General features: G+C 43.5%; 4 protein-coding genes across 5 annotated transcripts; all 4 read left to right on the top strand.

The window, feature by feature from the left end:
- The first annotated feature begins 648 nt into the window (after positions 1–648).
- Positions 649–4,012, top strand: LOC109468797 (protein rolling stone-like). The gene is made up of 3 exons (XM_019767170.1): positions 649–729; positions 3,167–3,415; positions 3,494–4,012. Exons 1-3 carry the CDS (start codon positions 649–651, stop codon positions 4,010–4,012), a joined length of 849 nt encoding a protein of 282 aa, XP_019622729.1.
- A 1,865-nt stretch (positions 4,013–5,877) lies between these two features.
- Positions 5,878–8,140, top strand: LOC109462969 (XK-related protein 6-like). 2 transcript variants are annotated; one of them, XM_019759618.1, is made up of 2 exons: positions 5,878–5,931; positions 6,899–8,140. In XM_019759618.1, the coding sequence occupies exon 2, from the start codon at positions 6,977–6,979 to the stop codon at positions 8,129–8,131; it is 1,155 nt and encodes a 384-aa protein (XP_019615177.1). In that variant the 5' UTR covers positions 5,878–5,931; positions 6,899–6,976; the 3' UTR covers positions 8,132–8,140. The 2 variants fall into 2 exon arrangements, with proteins under 2 accessions (XP_019615177.1, XP_019615185.1); XM_019759626.1 differs by lacking the exon at positions 5,878–5,931 and adding an exon at positions 6,643–6,672.
- Positions 8,141–9,255: 1,115 nt separating this feature from the next.
- Positions 9,256–16,998, top strand: LOC109468708. The gene is made up of 16 exons (XM_019767062.1): positions 9,256–9,382; positions 9,634–9,826; positions 10,277–10,417; positions 10,812–10,990; positions 11,660–11,804; positions 11,979–12,121; positions 12,326–12,439; positions 12,877–13,002; positions 13,155–13,206; positions 13,332–13,402; positions 13,571–13,754; positions 14,732–14,814; positions 15,078–15,209; positions 15,426–15,582; positions 16,063–16,252; positions 16,855–16,998. Exons 1-16 carry the CDS (start codon positions 9,256–9,258, stop codon positions 16,996–16,998), a joined length of 2,181 nt encoding a protein of 726 aa, XP_019622621.1.
- LOC109463077 (neurotrypsin-like) lies at positions 16,859–20,182 on the top strand. The gene is made up of 7 exons (XM_019759789.1): positions 16,859–16,974; positions 17,142–17,365; positions 17,654–17,745; positions 18,103–18,258; positions 18,693–18,817; positions 19,321–19,469; positions 20,009–20,182. The coding sequence occupies exons 2-7, from the start codon at positions 17,309–17,311 to the stop codon at positions 20,180–20,182; spliced, it is 753 nt and encodes a 250-aa protein (XP_019615348.1). The 5' UTR covers positions 16,859–16,974; positions 17,142–17,308.
- Positions 20,183–21,031: the final 849 nt, after the last annotated feature.

Raw genomic sequence — 21,031 nt, 5'->3', positions numbered from 1 at the left:
GAGTTTCACTATAAAGAAAGAATCACAACAGCACTAAACTAATGTTTTTGGACAGAAAAGATTTCATATGGCTCTTCCCTGTCTCTTGTAATCTTTTTTTAAGAATGATGAGAGTGAAAATCTTTACATTTAGCCGTTAAATTTCTATAAGAAGCATGTGATGCGTTTCCGTTGAGAAAAGTTGATATCTGAATATGAAATATTCGTACATATTCTGAAGGTTGTTTATAGAGAATGTCTATCAAACGTTGAGTTTTTACACTTGGACAGTTACTAGTACTACTTTAATTTGTAATTTCAGTTCTTTACACTTTCTACGTATGACGCACGTGTCTGCTATGACGTGAAACGATGTACGTATTGTCGGGGTCCCCTGAGGGAAGCCGTCTGCCGTACCAGATGTTCTCGGGCGGTTCACTTCAGTTCGCTCCTCACCCAGGCGGCAAAATGGTCGCGCCGCCTGCGTAGCACCTCACGACTTCGTTTCCTAACTCAATTACACGGTTGACTGAAGGTTGGTGTGATGAACATCAACACTAATTAACGTTTGAAAAAACGTTTGGAGACGTGAGGAGGAGGTAGTGTTGAGATGTGGAGCGCTAGAGAAGTGTTGTTTTCTACGACGCGAAGAACGAGTTGCTGAAGAAGATGGCGGGTTGTTCTCGAGAGTTTCGCTGGTCATCCTTACTCCTCAACCACGAGGACCCTCGGGCGTTCTACAGGTCCCCGGTAGGTCTCAAGTTTAACTCTTTCTTGGCACACTTGTAGGACATTTGGGACATTGCTGTTGTTGTAATGTTCTTAAATACGATCTGACCCTATTCCAAACCTTACCCTATTCCAATCCTTGCCAGAACCCATCCTGATCCCAATCCTAACCCGCGAATCAATCTTGATCCCAATCTTAGTCCGAATCCATCCCGATCCCAACCCAATCCCGAACTCAGACGGATGTCTTCCAACAGTGGCGTCTTCGGACAATCCTTGCTTAATCTGATAGGAGACAGGGTCAAGTTAGGAGCTGTCCAAAAACTGCGTCAATGGTCTGATACAGCAGTAGTTCGATTAGAGAGGGGATGTTCCAAGTTTGCAACGAAGATCGACTCCATGTATGCGTGACAAAATAGTTAGTCTTTGTATTATTTTATACTTCGTGCAGCATTCTTATTCTTAGCCTTATGCTTAGTTATGCATTTACGTACCGCATCGCCTGAATTCGAAACCGTAAAAAATTGACAAGAGTCATCAACCTACAGACCGGGGAGAACAAATAAATGGCAAAAGACGAAATATTCTAGATCTCTTGCACCAAATTCAAGGCATCCCTATAAACAAATTCAATGCTGAATATTTTGTTTCATTGTACAAAGAGTTTAGTAGCCAAAAGGAAATTTCGTTTGTTTGGTAGAATGGTGTGGTATTCGTTATATCTAGTTTACTAATTGAAAAGATTTTCCATCTTGTTACGTTTTCGCTTTTCGCGACAGGTACAATGCTTCACCCACTTTGTAAAAACGAGCTGTCAAAGAAAGCTAAGCTAAGCCATGTTTACGAGATAGTTTGCCCTTGTATGACGTCATGAAAGTGACCCTTACTGGCAGTGCGTGTGGCCTACTGCTACTGCACTTATACTGCATTGGACGTATACGTATTTTCACCAAGAAACCAAAGTTTGAATCACACACTGAAAATGTGGTGTAGTTGTTTGACTGGGCCCTAAACAGACAGTCTGAAGGGGAAAAGAGCCAGCTTGTCTCAAAATCTCTATCTTCTTTAGAAAGCCTAGTTTTTCTTTCTTTCAAGAGACAAACGCTTTTTCTTCAACTTGCAGTGTGTTACGAAAAAAAACCCTCAAATGCGATAGTTCACATTCCAAGTGTCTTTTACTATAATTTTCCAACAACGATGCTGTGATATGTACCAATGAGATACACTGTACGTTGAGATAATTCGGATAATTCTTTAGAAAAAAAGCTTCGCGAACCCGCGAGTTTTTGTTGATTTGCAACAGACTGCGATGTCGTCTTCCTGACTGACGGTAAATGTCAGGAGTTCGAAGTGCGGACCCCTGGCGACCTTCGCCGGAAGGACACGCCCACCCCCATTGTTCCAACCTAACCTTGACTTCCTTTTATGAAGAATTCCCGCTGTTACCTAGGCCCGGACATAAATCAAGTGTCAGCCGGTAGTTACCCTTGTTCAAAGGCATGTTTGTCGCTAACAATGACAGGCAGTGCGCAGAGGCTTGCATCCCGATATGCTCGTTACCCCCGATTACACGTTGCTAGGACGGGAGAGACGTTGAACTCAGCCACGCTAATGAGTCGTAATATTGATGTGTCTGCTTCTCCGCTTCTGATCAAAGAAGGTTTTCAAGTTCCTGAAAGTGGGCAATCTCTGGAGGACTCCCCAGGCCTTCACAGAGCGGTGGACACATTGTATCGTCAGTTGAATACAATTCTGCCAATTCCGCATAGCACCAGCACTGTTGAAAGTGTTGAAAGACTGTTTAAACTTAAAATTCCAGGCTTACATAGCTAATAATAAGGTTTATTGCAAGTTCTTGTCCGTAGGCTAATTGCGTGTACATGGAAATAAAGAATGGACAATAGTATGTGACTACTCTAACTACTTAACACTAATAAAATCTAACTTATAGGTTTCGACTTCTTTTTTTTCGACACAGGGGAAGACGAATGATCCCACTTTTCTATGATGTGTGGGTTTTGTGATGTTATAAGGAGAGTAGTTTTCTTTTCGTGATAATGATAATGATGAAGTTGATGATGTCCTAATAAAGTCCTAACTTTGTCATCTGAAATCAGGTCCAATATCAATACTTGGTCTTCTTGAAATAATGACCCGGTCTGGTAAAAATTAAGACAATGTTAGAACGGTAACACCCATGTCCTTTACTTTGTGTCTAGTGGTTGGTGAATCTGTGCATAGTTATAGTCTGTCCTGTCGCATTAGATTTGAAGTCTGAGGAGGATGTCATCCATAAAATTTACTTGCTGTGGCCTAAATGCTAAATATGAAATAATTCGACCTGTTCGTTTGTTGTTGCTTTTTTAGTAGTGGATGAAGATTTTCGCGTAAGATAAAATCATACTAGTAGTATAATGGGAACTTTGAACCAATGCCGTATATTTCTCCTTTGTTTCAGTGGTTGGTGAACCAGAGGATTTTCCTGGCCTACCGTGTGACGTTAGCTGTGGTGTTGGTGGCCATCTTGGTGTGGGACTTCCTAGACGGACCTTACAACAAGTGGCACATCTACTACACCAACTGGGGCTTCACTCTTCTTACCTGCCACGCCGTGTGGGCCGCTATCGTCTGCGTGATTGGCTACAGAAACGAGCGAAGCACGAACGATTCCGAGTCGGACCGATCGTCCTCGAGCGACGACGACGACGTCCGAGCGCCACCCGAGCTCAGCCACGGCTACGTCGAAGTGCCCGAGGTCAAAAGCTACGACGTGAACAAAATAAAGGACCCGCTGAAATGGTACCATAAAGTAGAATGGGTTCTTTTCAACATCGCTATCCCGCTCGCTTTCTATCTGACAACGGCCTACTGCGGTTTCCTTTCCTCCGGCACTTTTAAAGTCATCAGCGTTTTCGAACATATCATGAACACCGTCCTCGCTACGTTAGACCTGTTTATCTGTGGTATTCCCGTGAGGTTGCTTCATATCGTACACGTCTTCATGTTCGGCTGGATCTACGCGGGGTTCACCATCGTGTACTGGGCGGCAGGCGGGACCAACGCCGAGGGGGAACCGTACGTCTACTGGTTCGTGGACTACTCCTCGCACCCCGGCCGGGCGGCGTGCTTCATCGCCGGCAGCGCGCTCGTCGGCACCTCGGCTATCTACCTCTTCGTGTACGGACTGTACAGGCTTCGGGTTGCCATGGTAACGTGCGTGACGGGCGTCAAGGCCAGGAAGGTCGCTGCGGTGCGGAGTATTTCCACCGACTCCACAAAACCCTGTATCACTTTGGAAGCCTGAATGGCGGACAGGGAAATAGCGCTATGATTGTCAACTCACACATACCCATCCTCACAAAGCTGGGGTATCATCCATTCCCAGTAGCCTCTACCAGGCTTCGGGAAGCAGCTACAAAGAATAGAAATAGGCCAAATAGACAGATAGCACGCCGGGAAAGTTGGTCCGCTAAGAGTACTGTTAGGCAAACTGTACTCTTTCCATCAGCTTCCCAAAGCCTGACAGAGGCTGCATTCCGATCAACTTCGCGTGGAACTTATTTATTTCCCCCTCTCCTTCCAACCAGTAAATATAACTATGTCCTACGAAAACTCACGACATAGATCGTGAGCGACGAAGAACGCCATAACTTTTATGATAAAAACTTATATATATCGACAGGCAACTTAAAGCCATTTCAGCAATGTAAGCTGCATCTAACAGTGATGTTTTATCTATATAATTATAGAATGATAGATTTGTGGCACGACCATAGTTGAAATAATTCTACAATGGCTATGCCATAAAAAATTGATACGCAGCTACGTAGAGCTAGTTTGAATCTTAATGCATCATTATATATAATGAAAACTATATTATACAACGGTAGTGATATTGTATGGATGATTATATAATGTAAATAGATTTAGGAAAAGAACTGTTGGACGACTTATGAATGGTAAATGTACGTTCAGCTAGAGACTTGTTATAATCATAAGTATGTGTATACAACAAACTATTAAAATGTCAATCAATAATCAAACAACAGTAACAAATGCAAAACATTTTACCTCGAAACTAATCACAACACAATAAGAGCTATTGAATGGAGTTGTCATCGTTATCGTTATCGATACATATGTATCATTTTGTCTTGATACATATACATTTTGTATTGTATATAATGTTATTGTTATCATTTTATTATCGATTACATATATTACGCGCATATGGTTTCTGTTATTCGGTATAGATGCCCATATATTTGCATGTTGGCTCTTGAATATATATTTGATGTATGTTATCATACGCCTACTTCAATTATGTACATCTGTCAATTAGACAGAATACAATGTTGTTTGTATTTTAAAATGACAACCAATATGTTGTGACAAATAACTGCCGCCCGTTCATATCTGTAAATGGGCACTTCTAGGTAGTTTTAGTCTCCTGAGTAAATGTGACTAGAAATAAAAGACTTATTTCTCGAACGTTAATGATGCCCCTTGAACGTTTACCTTTTAAATAGTTTAACAGCAGAATTGGGTTCCTCTTCCTCTTAATTACATATGTCAAAAGTTTGAATTGTGTCCTATCATGGAACGCAGCAGATTTACAGAGGGTCGGTTTCTGAGTTATCCTACTTAAAACATTTTCATACAAACGCTCTGCAGTTCCCAAACAAGCTGCTATGGGGCCCAAACTTACTTCACTTCTTTCTAAGCACAATAGCTACCTACCATCCAAACATCATGACCCAAACATGTCCAGATCACGAGATATCAAAACCGGAAGCTCCGCTGCAGTACTAAAACAAGCCGCCAGGGGGCCCAAATATAATCATTTCGAGCTCTCATCAAGACCTACCCACCTAGCAAATATCAAGATAATCCATCTAAGCCTTCTCGAGCTATGTTGTTCACACACACACACACACTCACACACGCACAGACACACACAGACGCAGCCACGAAAACATGCCCTTCTTGGCGAAGGTAACTAGAAGCTAGAGATGATCTTAAGTTATCTGCTTGCCACTCACATGTAATTTCTACGTATGACTCCGCCCCCTTCTTACGTCATCGCCGTTTGTAAACACAGTTGAAGTTCCAGTGACGTATGCAATCACGTGATAACAACGTGTCCCCGTCCTCATTACCTATTTAACAGACGTTTGGACATTCCTTTTCCATTGTCAACACTTCAAATCATCTTACTGACAGGTGAGTTGGCTGAGTACGAGTAGGGGCCCGGGGTCATTTGTATGGCACATCATACTTAAAATTATTAATAGACAGTATATATTTCAGCTGCTCGACCGCCATACTCTTGTCAGAAGTTCTTCTTCTAAACTGCGTTGAAAGTGGCTGTGGTGACAAAAATAGCGTCTGTCTGTACGGGTTTGCGTTTCTAAACGCTTGCTCATTTTTACTCATACACATGCACCGGTATTTGTCATTGTAGTCAGGGAGTTAAGTCAGAATGGTCAGAATGTATGTTATTCATAATATTCTCTTTAGGGAAGTCAGTCTTTAGTCAGACCTTGCGACTACCTATACTTCACATACATGTATGTACGTTCGCATAATGTTGCCCTGGTTATACGCCACAGGCTACTGTATCTAAGGCAAACAGGAGTTTACTGAGTCTTTACAACATCAAATAGGAGTCTATAAAACATCCAGATTTCTTGAGAAAAGAGTGACAGAATCTTGTCTTGTGCTTATGTCGTTGTTTGCACAATGTGCTGCGTCCACTCGCCAAATGTGTAGAATCCATAGCGTCATACATATATAGGCTGTGACAGTGTGCCTAGCGCCTGGCTAGTTTGTGGATACTCAGTATCTGTGATCTGTCAGGAGACTGGTTTGACCGGATCGACTACAGTTCTCGTCTGAATATGATGTCATCTATGGAAGGTCAGAGGTTATCCAGGGAGGGCTGCCGTCGTTTGTGTGTGAAAAGTAAGGCCAGAGAAATTACAGGGAGGGGATTACTGAATTGTATGTAGTAACACTGTATCAGTATGTAAATTGTAAAGCAACACATGCAGAATGCTTGCAGTTCTCATCTTGCCCACAAGGGTCACAAAAGCACCACCTGTACCTTCAATGTTTACGGGTTTTGTAGTCTAGTGAGGGGACGGGTAGCTGTTAATTTGACACTAAGTTTTCTTCATCTTTTCTACAGGTGCAGTTCTATTCGAATTCTACTTGGTCACTTCTTCCGCGTGAGTGTTCTTCGATATAAACAGCCTCGAAACACAACATGGAAGAAATCGTCCCGCTCAAAGAAGAGGATCTCTTCCCCTGTCCTCTCTATGACCGTAGGTGGTTTCAGATTCTCCGCCTGGTCGCGATTCCACTCGTACTGTACTTGTGTGATATAATCACAGACGTACTGCTGGCGGTTCAGTACTATAACAGCGGGGACACTGTCTGGTCCTCCTGGACTTTAGGACTTGTCGTCTTGTCCCTCATTATCACCAACGTTTCCTCAGCATGGCTCAACAGGAACGAAGCTAAGAACAAGCCTGCTATGATCAGGCGTGGCTGGTGTGTGTTGTACCTCCTACAGCTGGGTATATTCCTGGAGTACGGGGACTTGTTTGTGAAGGTGTGGAGGAGGCAGTTTATCCGAGTTCGCGGAGTATCCGTGTTGAAGAACATGTACAATCTTCCCATTCTACACATGATGGGCGCCATGTTGGAGAGCGTACCTCAGCTGTGTCTACAGATCTGCATCCTCGCCAGCACTGGGCAGCAGGTGAGCATCCTGACGAAGGTCACCTTGGCGCTGTCGCTGCTGTCTGCTGTCAAGGCAGCTGTCGTGCTGCTGTACTACACGTCGTCCCTCATGGTGGAGAAGCTGACAGGCGGACTGGTAGCCAGAGTGGTGTTGATCGTCATTTGGAAGCTGATAGAAATCAGCGCCCGCACTCTTGCCATTGGACTGTTCGCATCCACCTTCAGTGAATGGGTACTAGTTCCCATCGGTGTTCAATGGCTAACCATGATGTTTGTGACATTCTGCACAGATGAAGAGGACCAAGGGTGCGTGGAGGTGTTCTTCAGCGGCCTAGCCATGGCGTTAGACACGGCCACGACGGTAAAGACCCTGGATCACAAGCGGAGGTTCTGGTTGAACTCCGTGCTGACTCTGATCGGGAACGTGGCCATGGCGTCGGTGTGGGTGTCTCAGCGGGCCGGGAAGGACTGGTTCGACATGCCGGCCCTGGTGTACGTGGTGCTCGGGTCGGTGATGGGGGCGGTGATCGGGGTGGTGGAGATGGTGATACGGGGAGAGATCACGTGCTGTTCCGACGACACAGAGGACTATGAAACGGCCAACGCCATAACGGCGAAACAGGAGCAAGATGATGCGGAGAATCCGTCAGATGAAGAAGAAGAGGATTCAGTGTGAAACATTATAAACGGGGGCAATACAAAAATCAAGTCAAAGTGTGGTCCGATCTGCTCATAAATGTAACGTCAGAATGTATTGGTTAGCTATATATAGAAGAACATTTTATCTTTGAGTTTACTAGTAAAATCAGATCGTACTTAACTTCTGTGAGCGCAAATAAATAATGATACTATTCAAGGTTTTTTTTTATAGTAACCAGGGTATGTATTATTTATTGTTCTCAAATCTATAGATATAGAACTAAGTCTCCCACATCATTACATCTTACATGTATCCATCGTTTGACAAACCGGATATGTTGATTTACATGGTTATAGATATCAATGTAGAGCTGGATGGATAGATTGCCAAAGCTCAGAGAGTATTAAAACATTGAAATGACTGTATGTGGCTGTGTACGTGACTTAGACGCAACCATGTAGTCGCAAGAGGTAACAAACGTTGATAGAAAATATTAAAGGTAAAAAGGTCTATGCATCGGTACGGTATTACAATGTACATCATAATTAGGCCCAGTCAGCGCAAATGACGACAAACGATACGATAGCCACTCATTGTTTGCAGAACTCTCGTAGAGTTCTGACCCGCAATATCCGGTCTTTGTCTCAGCAGTCCTCCAGACTTAGACTGTCAATAACAAAGTCCGGCGGAGTTACCTCAGGCCAAACTAAGGAGAGTCACAAACGTTAACGGCAGTGGCAAATTCATATACATAACAGTCAAACTTTCAGCTTTTTTTAAAGGTACAATTGAACTGCACTTTCATGACGAGGTGGATTTTGACCCATGTACACCCGTACATTCAATTTAGAACGTTTGACTCCGGTTATTAGTACACATAGGTCTTTCAAGACCCAAACATCCCTCTATTTACACTTAAATTAAAGCAAAACATGAGTGATTTCTTGTCCGTTTCTCAGTAACTGACGTTTTGGACTTTATAACAAAACATTGTCCATACAATTGCAAACCGGCCTGACCTTTGATTTAGGGTTTTCGGATCGTAAACATGTTTATTTTGTCCCAGCTGCCCCACGAAGCCTTGTTTGCAAGCTCTTGACTTTTAAGTCTGGACAAAAACTTCTGCAACACACAGTGGACTTAAAGATATAGAAGCAAGAATGAAGAAGATCTGGGCTGTTCTACTCGTCCTGTGGGCCTGTGTACCTGGCCGTTGTCTGGTGGTGGGAGGGCTGGCGAGAGCCGGGGAAGGTGCGGCAAGATACCGCCGGGAAGTGACCGACACCGGTACGTAGGGGCTGATCAAAATAGCACGGAAACATTCTCGCCATTCTATATCCAAAATGTATGCTATGCATAGCGCCCGTATATCAACCATATATATAATATTTTTATGATCATAAATTCAGCAACCGTTCCTCAAGATGGTTGTAGGGCCTGAAATAGACAGAATTGAATTTGCTAGTAAATCGGTTTCTTTGTCTTCGAATTCGTCGTAGCATTTGTATACGTTGTTCTGACATGTACTGTCCTCTCAGCTCAGGACTGCAGTGCGGAACTAAATCGCCAGAGAGAGCTGAACAGGGTTCTCAAGGAGGAGAATGCACAACTTACTCGCCTGTTGGTCGCACAGCAACCAGAAAGCCGACAGGAGGCAGACAGACCTCCATCCGTACAGATCATCCGAACGGAAGAGGGGGCGGAAACCAAGGGTCCAGGATTTGAACTCAGGTATTTCCGTGGTATCAATCCATCTAGCACGTCAACAGAACGTACTGATTATGTGCAAAACCCTGATTTTCCACGGTTTTTGCTGGATATTTAGTCATCATTGGATTACACTTTTTCCGCTTTCAGAAGATATATTTTCCAACACAAGTTAGAAAACTATAGGCGGAATGCCATTCTTAAATACGCGAATTCCACCTTAAATAAGACGAATTGTCGAAGTGCAATGCACAATACATTACGGGTTTCGCACAGATGCAGTACCTTCTGCCAACGTGCTCACGTATCCTCGTGTGTATTTGTTGCAAGGTAAATAAGAAATAAAATCGAGCATTCACAGAAGTTTGAAACCGTGAGTGAATATCTCTCTAGGCATGAAAGTTCATCTGTATTACATCAAAACATATTTAGCCTTTTCGTCATAGAATATCTCTCTTGTTTCTGTGACGTCAGACTGCGCGGGGGCGAGGCGGCTCACAGAGGCCGTGTGGAGTTGAAGGTGCTCGGGTCAGAGGTCACAGACTGGGGGGTTATCTGTGACGACGGCTGGGACAAGCGGGAGGCAGATGTCGTCTGTAGGTTGCTAGGATACAGGTACGTCATCGTTCCACTTCAGAGGCATCACACAGGTCTCTCTACACGACTACACTAAATAGAATTTAACTAGAAAGGTAGTATTTGCTAAGCAAAGGCATAATGTTAACCTTCACATGCCACAAACTACTGTTTATTACTCTACTCAAACACATTCAGATATATGATGAGAGGCAACATAATGTAACCCAACACCACAGGCTGTCTGCTACAGCACCAGTTACCATGGTGACAGACGTCTGGTGCAGATCGACGTCATTGACCTCTGCCTTTGGAGAAGAGAAGAAACAGAGCAAAAACAATATGTTTCCTTCTCGGAAGGTAAACATAATTAATGCAGTACCCAAAGATGCGTTTTTTGTAAATATCATTGATATTGTTAATGATGTTTTAGCGAGGCGAAGCGAGCGACCAAAAACTCACGTTTTGGCCACGGAGATCTCAACTTCATCACAGACGACGTCTTCTGCCTTGGGAACGAGACCAGTCTTCTGGAGTGTCGCCATGGCAACTGGTGGGGGTCGGACTGTGACCCGAGAGAAGTGGCGGGAGTCATCTGTCTGCGGGAAGAAGGTGTGTGTGTGTGTGTGTGTGTGTGTGTGTGTGTGTGTGTGTGTGTGTGTGTGTGTGTGTGTGTGTGTGTGTGTGTGTGTGTGTTTGCGCGCGCGCGCGCGCGCGTGTGTGAATTAGTAACAGTGCCTAAAACACGAAAACTTAAAACATGAAAACCAAGGAAGAATAGAGTTATTCATACAGCGGTTGTAGTTGGTCTATTGTTACGAGTACACGTAGATGTGCAGTCAAACCTGCCAAGGTGACCACCTCTTCAAGCTGGCCATGGTGACCGCTTTTACTCGGTCCCCAAAAATTTCCCCATTGGCTAGCATTAAGAGACCTGTCTAAGGTGACCACCTGGCCAACGTGACCGTGACCACCGTGAGTTGGGCCCGATGCCTGCCCATGGCGACCACATCATTTTCGATCATGTTGATTATTGATGATAACTAATGAGAAATCATGGAGAAACCAGCCAGTTTGCATCGACTGCTGGACGATGCATTCACCTCAGAACTGAAGATGCTTACAGTATTTGACATTAAAACATCTCGACTTGGAAACCATATATGGGGATGGTCTATCATTACAAGTTTACAGGTACATGTACTACGGTATTAGCTACTATATGTATTAGCTACTATATCAGCAAATAATGCCATGTTATTAACTTGTTTTCTGTTCCAGTTGATCTGATAGACGAAGGTCCGGAGGTTCCACAGCCAAGTTACGACTTCTGTTACGTTGGAAACGGGGAGTCGTATCGTGGCAGCCACAGCTCAACGGAAAGTGGCGCCCCCTGTCTGAAATGGAGTGAAACACATGACAGGCCGTAACCATTCAATTTTTTATACATTTTTGTTAAGTACATAATATTCTTTATAAGTATTAACATCTTATTTACGTAATTTAGCTAGTATATCATAATAATGAAAATCATAAAATACGTTTCTTTTAACTCTGTATCTAACGATTCGTCTGTTGTGTTTTTTTTTTTTTCATTTAGATTTAATACTCGCCGTTTTGGCCAAGGACAACGTGGAATAGGTGATCACAACTACTGCCGCAACCCTGACGGGGACTCGCGCCTTTGGTGTTACGTGGCCGGAGAGGAGCGTTTCGCCTATTGTGACCTACTCCAATGTAACGGTGAGTGTTACTTGTTAGTCAACCGTGTGGAAGGCACTTCAGTACCATGTAACGTCTAGTAGGTCAATGCTTTAAAAATAACCTTAATAAAGGGCATTATGGAACATTTTTAGAAGCAAAACGTAAATATATTAATTGACAAAAATCTTCGTGTGATTGTAATTTACTTCAACTCTTCAACTTTTCCACATATCTGTTCCACAGTTGACTGTTACACCGGGGATGGAGGAGAGTACCAGGGAGACAAGAGAACCGACAGGGACGGTAACCTGTGCGTCAGGTGGGACCAGGTGGGCGCCACGTCACACGGCAGTCCAGGTAAGGGTCACATGAGAACCAGGCTGACTGGTTTCAAAGTTGCTCTACATGTTGATATGTGTATGTTGATTTGTGTTGATGATATTACATCTAGCAGTGTGGTATAATATCTCAGAAAACGGCTGCTTGTTTAGTATCGTATTCTAGTGATTTGTGGCCGATATCGAAGAAAAAAAAGAGACGCCTCATGTAGCTAGCACCTTTTCGTCATCATTTCATACTTGAAGCGTTTGAAATAGCCCCAAAACAAACGCTTTACTTAAAAGTATGAAATGCTGACGAAAATGTGCTACGACATTGCAGTAAATGTGAATATCAGGCAGATTCCTCATTAAGAATATTGTCTTGTCGCCCTGAAATTGCTTCACAAAAACCTTGTTTTTTTATCTTCCTCTTATCTATATCTATCTATCCACCCCCTCCCCGACCACACACAGGTAACCATAAGAAGTGCCGTAACCCCACCGGTGCGGCGGAGCCCTGGTGCTACATCCGGCAGGGTGATGACGACTTCCGCCCTTCGCCCTGCGGCCTCACGAAGTGCAGTAACCCGGATTACGAAGGTCATGAGTGGGATTTATACAATATATTGGTTTTATATCGGTTTTATTCGAAGAATATTTCGCCGCCCGAAGGCTAAATTACATGTCCCGTGCATTAGTTATGTTAATTATATTGCAATGTTAATCTGACCATTTATTTTCTCTCTGGGCAGCCAAAATAGGGAGCTGCAAGGGAGACCGGTTCAGATGCGTATCCGACAACGTGTAAGCAGTTTTGATATATTTCACTCGTATATTGCATACATCTTAATCATATACATGTATCTTCATTCCATTGATTCAGTTAAATGGTCGTAATTACTGACTGCTGTTCCTGTGTTGGCCGCTAGGTGCATCCCTACACTGTTCAGGTGCGATCATGACGTAGACTGTGAGGATGCCAGCGACGAAGATGGGTGCGGTAAGTGATATCCTAAACTCTAGAACTTCCAATTTTTTCCCAAATTTTTATTCATCCTTTTGATGCGTTCTAGAGATTTAGAACAACACTGCATGGCAGGACGGTAAATAAATGCTCTTTTACCTCCATGCTCTTAGTAAAGCGTCTTATTCCCTTCCCCTCGCCCAGACGACGGCACGGTTGGCGGTTACCGGCTGTACCGCCAGGCGGCGCTGCGGGTCCGTCCGCAGGTGCACGTGTACCATCACGTGGATCCCGAGACGTGCATGCAGCACTGCGCAGCCGCCAATGACGTCATCTTCACCTGTCGGTCCTTCGACTACGACAAGGAGCACCGGTCATGCGCACTGTCGTGAGCAAAATTCTATACCTTCGACGTATGGAGTTCATGACACACGTTTTACCGTTCCACAAAGTTCAACAACAAACTAGTTACCATGGTGACAGACGTCTGGTTTAGGTCATTGACCTTATTGGTTTAGAGAAGAAGAAAAAGAAGAAGAGGAAACAGAGCAAGCACATTATGCTTTCCTTCGTTAAACATAATTTACGCGACCCTAAATTCGTAAATTCGGGCGACCCTAAATTAGGGGGACTTCAAGTTATATATAATGGTTTATTTCAAATTCAAGTAACACCTCGCAGCCAATGGCTGAATTATGTGATACATTTACAATTGATTAATAGATTTACGCAAGTAAGCAGTCTAACGTATAATATTTAAAATCGAGGTATGTAGGTAGCGCATTGAATAAAAACAATTGATAACAAGTGGTTGGTTAAAACATTGAACATTTAAGTTAAAAGCATATCGGGATAAAATGATTAGGTGTGGCGCAACGAGTAGATTCTAGTATGTACATTTGAATAAAATTTCTGGGGATATTAAATAACATTTGAGTACACGTACATACAAATAGATGGCAGCATTAAGTTATAAGTAGGGCAACGAAGTAAAGAGTAGCTACAAATTCAGCATCCGTATCATGTGAGGAATTGCACTTGTTCGGTATCTTTCAGTTCTACAGAAGACAGTGTCCAGTTTAAGGGATGAGCGGGTCGTCCTACCACTGATTTCAACTCTTGGAGGTGGCAATAAGTGTCTGTGCAGCTTAGATCGTTCAAGTGATCTAGCGAAGTTCGTTGTCAGTTTGTCACGGCGTGACTTGAGTGTTGGAAGGTTGAACTGTGCGCATGCCTTGTGGTAAGAGGTGAAATCCTCACTCAAGATGATTCTCAACGCACGGCGCTGAGAGTTGTGTGTGAGTGTGTAAATTTCGTTACAGTGCCATAACAGTAGGCCCCAAAATCTGTACATTTCCTTTTCAGGGCCTTTAACACAGATGCTGCTGGTGGGTTGAATAGAGGCGCGGACTTCGACAAGTTTGACCACTACGAACGGCTGGAACACGGTGATGCAACGGCTTTTTGTTTGATTTTATAATTATTCTTCAGACCGAAGTCTGTGTACTAGTATTAAAATCAGGTAGAAAGTATGATTTCGTATTGGTAAAAGAAAACCATAGTACACTGCAGACACTGTAAAGTAGGACCAATGCAACAGACAACGTTCTGAGGTATCATAGCAGATAACGTAACTAATGTCCTACATTTACAACTTGCATCTTTGTCACCTTTGAGAGTTGTAACGAAAATACACTCTATTTCTTTTTAGTTGGTAACTTCAACTGCACGTTGTTGCCCGACGGACCATATTTTCAGTGTGGGAACGAGAAGTGCATACAGGAGCGCCTAGTGTGCGATGGGAACGACGACTGTGGCGATTTTACCGACGAGGAAACTTGTGGTAAGAAAACAAAATGCACTGATGTACACTAAACCAAAATGGTATGTACATGTGAATATTTTTGTAAAATTTTATATAATTTTTTCTTCAAGTTTTCTTGAAAAGGAAATGAGACAAAGCCTATTTAAGGACGACAAATTTTCTGTGACTTATTCTCAGTTTCTAGAACTTTTCTTGTCGAAACAATCCCACCAAAAATAAACTCTTTCCCTGAAGGTGAGCAGGCACCGTTTGAAGTCCGTCTGTCGGGAGGGTTCGCGCCTTGGCAAGGTCGTGTAGAGGTCAGGTACAACGGGACCTGGGGACTGATCTGTGATGATTCATGGGATATCCAGGACGGTCACGTGGTGTGCCGAGAGCTGGGCTATCCTCTGTAAGAACTCCCGAAGTAACAACTTTTTCTGTCGAAGTTTCTTCTCACAATGGCTTTGTTTCTTTGTATCATTGCAATTGTGTTAATGTAGACGCAAATTTTACTCAAAAAATATCAATTTGAGGTTTCGCTGCACCTTTCCGTTTAAGGTCTTTAAGGGGACCCGCATACCCTTTTCCGTAGATCGTAATGGTCCATTTTAATTCTACGTAGAGCGTAGACGGACTGCTCTAAATCAACGTAGAGGGTAATTGGCGCATTTTGCGTCGAGCGTATTTGCCATTTTAATTCTACGTAATGCGTTGTTATAGCCACTTGGAATTTATCGTAAAGCGAAAGCGAGAGGTTTCCGAATTCCGCCTAGAGTGTTGTCGAACACCCCCCCCACCAACACACACATGTAGCCCCCCCCCCTCTTTAAGCCTGTTTTCTGCCCGTTAGAATATTCGTTGGTGCACATTTAAAATTTGATATTTGTAGAGGAGCGGAATGGACGGACACACGGTCCCGGTTTGGCGGGAACAGCCTGGGGTTCCTGCTGGATGAAGTGGTGTGTGACGGGACCGAGTCGTCCCTCACACAGTGTGAGCACGGACCCTGGGGACAGCACGACTGCAGCTTCTTCGAGGTGGCAGGGGTCAGGTGTCGGATCGGGGAGCCGGAAGGTAAGGTCAGGGGTTGGCTGGGGAAGTCGGACGGTCGATTAGTGTGAGGATTTGATGCCCAGCAAGGTGTCATACCAGGCCTCGAAATTTATTTTCTTACTATTGTCCCAACTCTAGATCTGTACCAAAAATAAATTTCAATTGTCCCGAAGTGAGGATAAACTGTCCCAACCCGTTTTTTTAAGAATTGTAGGACTTCAACTTGAAATCAGCTTTATGTTGCTTATGTTCACTCCCAGGTGCACTATAATAACAGTGTAGACAGGAAATTCGAGAGGACTTTTCCGGATCCAAAAAAGCCGGGAAGTGTGCCTGATAAACAAAAGAAGGGCTCAGACATTCTGACTTTGATTATTTTTCTATTGTCCCAAAAATGTACCAAAGTGTCTTTTTAGTTGTCCTAGCCTAAATTTTAGTGGTCAGTGGCCACTGGACCACCTTTAATTTCGAGCCCTGCATACGCGACTGAGGTACATTTTATTCAGTCATGTAGGCCCTCTTTCAAACGTACAGTTTTTCACAGTTTGTACCTGACTGTGCTGATGAGCGCTCTGTCTTCTTAGTGTTAGTTAGACGTGTGGTTATCTGAATATCTCAATTTTTGCAGGCTGTCTTCATTATGAGTTTGAATGCACAGTTCCCGGCATCCTCGGCGGCTGTGTTCCCAGGTCGTTTCTGTGTGACGGAGAGGCGGACTGCGGAGACGGAAGTGACGAAAGATTCTGCGGTGAGGCTCGTTCCCAGAACATAGTGACGGTTATACCTCTCCTTAGTGCTGAAATGCCTTCAAGTCGCATGTGTGGTACTATGCAACTTATTATCATTCCTCTTGATTTCTTAAATGATTTGTTGTTGCTTTCTTATCATAAAGAGATGTTACAAATTGAATCGCAGGGTTCTCACCAACTACACCGAAGCCCACTCCAGCAGAACCTCGTTCCCAGGACCTTCCGTGCGGCATCACGGCCCACCTCCCGGGCCTAGACCAGGGGCTGCGCGTCAAACGATCACGTGACTGGGAGTTTGTTGAGCCAACCGGCGGCCAGGAAACAGGCGGGCCCATGCTGGCCTCCATCGTGGGGGGTTGGCCCGCAAGGAAAGGGGAGTTCCCGTGGCAGGTCAGTAACTAGAGTATAGAAAAACGAGTTTTCACCCCCGTTTAGTATCGTGTTCTAGCCGCAAAAGCGCCACCTACCTCTGCTACTTATAGCGACAAGAAACAGTACTCCAGTCAGAAGATGTCTGAAAGGCATCGAATCATAAGCAGGTCTGATTGTGTAAAAGAAAACCCTGATATCCTATGAGTTTTTCCTTTAAATTTGTAACAATTTTAGTAGAAGATGATAATTCACGGTGCAACGCAAATGGCATTCTGCTCTACATTTTCTTTTCTTTTTCTCACACAGGTGGCAATACGGGAAGACGGAAAGTACCACTCATGTGGGGGTGTCCTGATCGACAAGTGCTGGGTTCTGACGGCCGCGCATTGTTTTGAACAGTAAGCTGACTTCATCATTTTGTTCTGTTATATTTTGTGTGACTGTATTTCGTCCGTTACGTTTGATCAATTACGTTGTCAGTTTTCAAAGGGGCATTATCCAGCAGTTTGCACCGAAAATTTAAATTTTAATGGAGCATTCATGTGATTGTAATTTACTTTCACGTTTCAACATATTTGTGCAATTTTGTCACATCTCTGACATTTACACTTGTAATGCATCATATATTAGCACATACACTCCCGGAATAACACTTGTTTGCCATGGAGTACGGTTGATTCAACTTACTTTGTAAATGGCTATAATTTATGCTTCTGTATCCTCCTGATGACACAGCTTTAATGTTTTCCTTTTAGATACCCCAACAAGACATACAGCATTGTGGTTGGAGAGATGAACAGTAAGGTGGAAGAGGGAACAGAACAGGAGTTTGACATTCTTGAGGTCCATGTTCACGAGAATTACACAGAGGATGTGGCAGACTCCAATGATTATGACATCGCTCTGTTACGGTAGGGCTTTCTTCCATTTTCCCCTACTACTATGTACATCCAATGAAATCATTTCGTAAGGACACGATGCCTGTTGTCTGTTGTAGTTATGGTCATGATTGCCACCAATATTATAATTTTACCATGTACAGCGATCTAGTTATACATGTTGCCTTTGCATCGCGGACTGCCAAACCTTATTCGTTTTGGAACTTCTATAACTCTGTCAGTTATATTTTCTTTGTTTTCGTGGTGAGGCCAATATCTGTAGCCTTAAGAGTTGTCCACCACTTTGTACTGTACATTTTCATGTTTAGCTAGAAATAAATAAATAAAAGAATGATTTCACTCAACGAAAGGATATATTTCGCTATGTACAAAAACTGATACATTCTATGAGGTTTCTTATGAATATTATAAAAATATTGTTCCTGAAATTGTACATTTTCACGCAGGCTCCGTACAAAGAACTGGCGCTGCGCCCGGCTGACCGACCATGTGCGCACGGCCTGTCTGCCAACCTCTCCTAACCAGTTCCCAGACGGGTACATGTGTGCCATCAGCGGATGGGGGAACACCAGTACGCCTTGTTTATCTGTTTGTTTATCTATCTATTTGTTTGTTTGTTTGTGTGTGTGTGTGTGTGTGTGTGTGTTCAACATACGAAGAATGCAAACTCATCGAGTCACGAAAAAGGAAAGAAAACAACAAAAGGAGCCGTACTCTATGTCTTAGTAACAGGGTTACGGGCGGTGCCTATCCCTCTCCTTGGTGCTGAAATGCCTGTAGGGCATTACTACTGTTATACAGATGCCCATGGTGTGGTCATTGATACCGTGATAGTGCTGCACACCATACGATGCCCACTGACAAATTAAAATATAGAAACCTACAGTGGTTACGGTACTATATTAAAAAATCAGGTTTTGTCCTCCTTTCACGCCAGATTGTTGAATCAATTGCAGATATAGGATCAAGGGCTTTTCTGTAAAGCAATATGATACCAACAGTATCATAATAATGCATGTGGAGAAACGGAGGTATGATAAACTTGCCATGCTTTCCTATCCTCTTCCCCATCAGACTCAGATGAGTTCAGCCCCAGCACGTTGATGAAAGCCCGTGTGCCGCTGCTCCCCCATGCGGATTGCAGCCGTCGGTACAGGAAGAAGATGACGCCCAGGATGCTGTGCGCCGGCTACCTGCAGACGGGCGGTGTTGACACCTGTAACGTACGTCACCTGTAATGCTCTTAACGGACAGTTTTCGTTTTCTATTAAGTGTTTTTTTATTGCAACGTCAAAGGCCACCAAGGCAGCACCGCTGATGTGGCCTTCTGACATAATATTGACTTAATTTTAGAGATGGCATCCTCTGAAAATCCCCCAAACAAGTGCGTACGGGCAAGTAATATAAAAAAAAATCCTGCCAAAGCTGGTATTGTGACTTCGCGGTAGTACATAGCGACTTTTACGACAAGCTGGCACATGCTGGCCTTTTGCGAGTTTTTTTTAGTTCGTTAGTGGAGCTTCGGCTGCCTGGGTGCCATTCTTTACATGGACTACAGAGGATGGCACCCAGGTCAGAGCCTCCTTTGAGCTGATTTTTCTTTGAGAATAAGCGAAAATCAATGCGCGCCCAGATGTCATTCATAAAATAAAATCAGTGTGGCCTTATTAACATTCACGTATAAATAACACCAAAACATCTATTGGAGGTAGAGATGTAAACCCACCGTAACGTACTTTTAAATCACCGATGTTTAATCCAGGGAGACTCCGGCGGGCCTCTGGTCTGTGAGCGGGACGGCAGGTGGACGGTGTGGGGCATCACCTCCTTCGGCTTCGGCTGCGCCTCCCCGGGTTTCCCAGGCATCTACACCCGCGTGACCGAGTTCCTACCCTGGATCAACAATATCATCGGGGAAATCGTACAGCTACCTTAGGGGGCTTGCCTGTGCGGGGATGTGGAGCTTATCGTCAGACCACAGTCATTATTGGTCTTTTATCATTTTTTGTAAAATCCTTTTCCTCAGTAACGTTATTGAGGAAACCTGACTGTGGCTTGGGGGACTTGCCTATGGGGGAATGTAGAGCTTCTTGTCAGACGAGTCATTATTGGTCTTTTATCATCTAAGTAAAATCCTTTTCCTCAGTAACAACATAATCGGAAAAATTGTACAGCTACCTTAGGGGGCTTCCCTGTGCGGGGATGTAGAGCTAGCTTCTCATCAGCTCACCAGACTTTCATCATTTTAGTAAACACCTTTTCTTCAGTAATTGAGACGTTTACTATCTGTAACAGGTTATAAGACCAGAAAAACAGATCCCAAAGGAAGCCAAAGATTTTTGTCAGAAGAAGTTACACAAGTAAGAATAAGTTTGTAAGAAGAGGAGTTCTTGAATTGGACCATAACAACTGTGATTTTAAATCCTGGTGCATTTCAGGCGGATCAAATTTTTGGGAAGAAATTCATGTTTACACCGTGTTTAGCTTACATTGTAGCTGCAAGCAATACATATAAGCTCATTTGTGGAATACTGGAACCACACACATCCACACTAGTCTTATGATATTACAGAAATAATAGCATTCACTTTTTAAGTAATTTTTTCAAACTTAGGTAAAACATCAAAATTCCTGTATAATATGCACATATTATTCCTTGAATGTGTCGACCAATATTTACAGCAAAGTACACACCAAATAACTTAGTCAAATATTTTTTGTGAATTCAGAACACCAAACATTCTTCAATTCTGTTTTCCACATTAGAATTGCTTGAAAAAATCAC

Source organism: Branchiostoma belcheri, unplaced genomic scaffold, assembly GCF_001625305.1.
Source record: "Branchiostoma belcheri isolate BF01 breed outbred unplaced genomic scaffold, Haploidv18h27 scaffold1, whole genome shotgun sequence".
Taxonomy (NCBI): domain Eukaryota; kingdom Metazoa; phylum Chordata; class Leptocardii; order Amphioxiformes; family Branchiostomatidae; genus Branchiostoma; species Branchiostoma belcheri.
This window is presented reverse-complemented; position numbering and strand designations above follow the sequence as displayed.